The sequence below is a fragment of the Dipteris shenzhenensis genome, chromosome 4 (genome assembly GCF_047967505.1).
Source record: "Dipteris shenzhenensis isolate YYH24624 ecotype China chromosome 4, Dip_SZ_1.0, whole genome shotgun sequence".
Lineage (NCBI taxonomy): Eukaryota > Viridiplantae > Streptophyta > Polypodiopsida > Gleicheniales > Dipteridaceae > Dipteris > Dipteris shenzhenensis.
The window spans coordinates 44,890,847-44,894,754 of record NC_141599.1 but is presented as its reverse complement, the minus strand read 5'-3'; the positions used below and the strand labels follow the sequence as shown (position 1 = coordinate 44,894,754).

Genomic DNA, 3,908 nt, shown 5'->3' with positions numbered 1-3,908 from the left:
CATTCACCTTGTCTCCTCCTCCCGCAGCACGAAATTCCATCGCAATACTTCCTATCCGGCCTCACTACGGTCGATCGGCGACGAATCCGACACTAGATTGCAGTGTGCGTTGCGGTACGAGAGCAGCTACGTACGATAAGGTGTGGTTGATTGATCTTCAGTGGAGTACCCGAGTCAGGGAACTGTTTAGTCAGGCGAGGGACGCAGGCAAGAGTAGACGCTGGTCCCCCCCTCTTCCCCTAAACAATCCACGTCTGGCATGTGCAAAGCTGCATGAAGGGAAAGATACAGAGAAAGGTGAAAGGAGCTGAAGAAGCGAAAGTAATCAATCCCACATAGACGAGCCAGCTTCTTTCTCCGTGCGGAATTTCTGCGTTCCGGGATGACTTTTGCTTTCCAGATGCCTACTTTAACTCCTCTTCTGCACTAAATTCGTCTTTCTTTTGTACATTCATCTGACCAGCAGCCAGGTGTTGAAGGCCTCTGCTTGCTAACATCACGTAGCTCGCTATTCAATCTCGCTCCGTCGTCCCAGTATATTGCATTTCAACCTTGGAATCGCTTTGTCTTCAAGCTCCCCTGCCAACGTATAAGAAATCAGGCACGATCTTTTGCAGAACAAAACTAAGCCGCTCATCCAGGTATCAGTCCAGGTCCAGGGCATATATCTGCACCCATACGATGGACGATACCGCCACGGGAGCCTGGGTCGACTCGATGATCAATGATCTTGTAGAGGCAATGCCCAATATGCCCGTCCAGGACGTGCTGGGCATTCTGACTGAGATGCTCTCCCCTTGGAACATCCAGATCGAACCTATTCTCGACTCTCGCATGCGTTCACTTAAGTCAGCCGAGCTCCACGATAATTCGCCACTTCACAATCAATGCAGCACCACGTCGATCCCTGCGAGAGGGTTGAAACGATGCCGTGGCCGTAGCACCCAAATGGCAGCAAAATTAGAAGAAAGTGACGACACGGCCGACAATCAAGCTTGTCATACGGCAGAATTTGGCATGGGTCTAAACCGGAAAGAGCAAAATCATGCGATGGAAGAGCGGGATTATTGCTATCAGGAAGGCAAGAAGAGAAGTATGGGGAGGAATTCCATCGAGGAAAGGAAGGAAGCGAGCTCAGGGCTAAGGAAAGAGGAAACTAGAGGCGGATCAGCGGGCAAGAATATTAACGGAGACTACACAGCAATGAATCAAGGCGGATGCAGGGAGAAGGAAGGCGGAGGACTGACGTTGTCGCTAGATTTCCAGGTAAAGCAAGCGGATGAGAAGAGGAGCAAGCTACCTCTCTCTCAGAGCCAGGTTTGCAGTGAAGCGATACATCAGCTGGAATACATGAGGTGCGCGACCGATTGCTCGTCTTCTCTACAGCACCAGTCGCAGGAGGTGTCGATGCTGCCTCCTCCAAGCGTCCACAGAAAGATGGATGACCTCGGAGGAAGAACGATGGTCAACAGCTTCCCACTGATGGAAGTTAGTTCGTCCGACGAAGAAGGTCTTCAACTCCTCTCCCTCCTCCTCCAATGCGCAGAGGCTGTTTCAGCAGACAATCTCGAAGAGGCTAACACTATCGTCCCTGAGCTCAATGAGATCTCCTCCCCCTTCGGCAATCCTGTCCAGCGAGTCGCAGCTTATTTCACAGAAGGCATGGCCGCTCGCATCCTCAACTCTTGCCTCGGCATTTGCTCCCCTTTGCCCGCCATCCAGCTCTTCTGCAACCACAGCATCTCCTCAGCTTTCCAGGTATTCAATGGCATCTGCCCTTTCGTCAAATTCTCTCATTTCACAGCCAACCAGGCCATCCTGGAAGCTTTCGAGGGTCACGGGACTGTGCATATCATCGATTGCGACATAATGCAAGGGTTACAATGGCCTGCACTCTTCCATATACTCGCATCACGCCCGGCAGGCCCTCCTAACGTGAGGATCACAGGAATTGGAACGTCCATGGCGGCGCTAGAAGCAACAGGTACGAGGCTCTCCGATTTTGCACGGACTCTCTGCCTACCTTTCGAGTTCCATGGAGTGGCTGATCGAGTGGGAAACCTCGATCCAGTGGCGTTGAAAGTGAGGCAAGGCGATGCGCTGGCGGTGCATTGGCTGCAGCACTCGCTCTATGACGTTACAGGTTCCGACAGCCGAACGCTGAGGCTGCTGCAAGAGCTCAATCCCAAAGTGGTGACGATAGTGGAGCAGGACCTGAGCCACGCCGGCTCCTTCCTCAACAGATTTGTGGAGGCGCTACACTACTACTCAGCTCTGTTCGATTCGTTGGGAGCGAGCTTTGCAGACAGCAGCAGCGAGAGGCACACGGTGGAGCAGCAGCTGCTGTCGAGCGAGATCAAGAACATATTGGCGGTGGGAGGTCCGGCGAGGACAGGGGAGGTGAAATTCGAGAATTGGAGGGAGACTATGAGCAGCGCGGGCTTCAGGCAGGTATCGCTCTCGGGGAATGCTGCAACGCAGGCTGCGCTGCTGCTCAACATGTTCCCCTGCGATGGCTACTCGCTTATGGAGCAGGCAGGAACTCTCAAGCTGGGATGGAAGGAGCTGGGCCTCTACACAGCGTCGGCATGGTCGTCGCCAATGCACCTAGCTCAAGATCTCTGAGCTGCAAATGGCTGCTCTATCAGGATAAGGATTCAAGTGGACGATCTTCAAGCAGCTCGATCAGAATAGTCGTTCAAGGCGATGATCTTTGAGGTGGTGCAGGATTGCCAAAGTTCGGTAAGATTGGGAAGCTTTAGGGTAGGATGGCGAGCTTCAGATGACGGAGACGATTTATTCGGTTAAATGGAAAGACTCGCGAGCTTCAGATATGATTCAAAAGATCGTTTCGGTGAGCTCGAAAGGTTTGCGAGCATCAGGTGAGGAATCATGGCGATCGAAAATGATCGATGCAGTCATCTCTGCGTTTTGTATCTACTCCAACAATTCGTGGCGGTGCATTCAACAGAAGTTTGCTCGTCACCATCGGCTGATGATGTTGATACTGGATCGAACGCTTGAGCTGATCAATTGGATTGAGCTCGAGCTTGCTGCATGGTAATCTTGCTTAATGCATCGCGATTCAACTCGAATCAAGCAGCTGCAAGCAAAACACTAGCTGATCGTTTCTGACCAATCGGCCCTCAAACATAACTGTTCTTCGTATCCATCTCCTTCTCTACAGGCTGTTGAAAGCAAATTGCTAGGCTTGGTCTTCTGATCTACGCTTGCCACAAGACTCATTAGTGTACAATTATCGTGTGCTTTTGGCATGACAATAGGCATGCAAATGATTTCTGATCAGCTTAGCAGCGTAGTATACAATATATATATTGTAATTGCGGATCCGTAACAATTTCTCGGTTCAGCAAGCAGTTAGCGTAGAATTATGATATAGGTTTACAAAGATCATCATCACAATCTCGATCGCCGAAGCTTGTACCATAGCAAAGAGAAAATTGCAACACAGAAACTTAAAAGTTAACATGTTCTTCTTCTAAATCTGCATGCAGATTTGTTTTTGTAGAATGACTTTCCGAGTGTATAATTTGAATTGTATAGCAAAGGCTTTTTTCAAAATGCACTTCATTGATCGATTATGCTTCTAAGAACCTCATAATGTAATTGTTACAAATGCAAGGTATATATATGTATGTAATTGGGAGCGTATAAATATGTTTAGCTCCTTTTATTAAAAGGGTTAGAGTGTTGGCCCTTGGGCCCCAAACTCAATTGTATCTAGAGCTCTCCCGGTTACATTTACATTGTTTTGTACTCCCACATCCAAAGACCTTTCTCTTTATCTATACTTATGATTATTATGAGATTGTCTTAGGAATCAATTTCATATCGTCTAATATAGACATATATTCAAAAAGATAAGCCAACATATATTCAAAAAGATA

General features: G+C 48.8%; 1 protein-coding gene across 1 annotated transcript; it reads left to right on the top strand.

Moving 5' to 3' along the window:
- The first annotated feature begins 471 nt into the window (after nt 1–471).
- On the top strand, nt 472–3,483 carry LOC147902937 (scarecrow-like protein 23). Its single transcript, XM_087373434.1, has one exon. It carries the CDS (start codon nt 682–684, stop codon nt 2,623–2,625), a length of 1,944 nt encoding a protein of 647 aa, XP_087229560.1. The 5' UTR covers nt 472–681; the 3' UTR covers nt 2,626–3,483.
- Nucleotides 3,484–3,908: the final 425 nt, after the last annotated feature.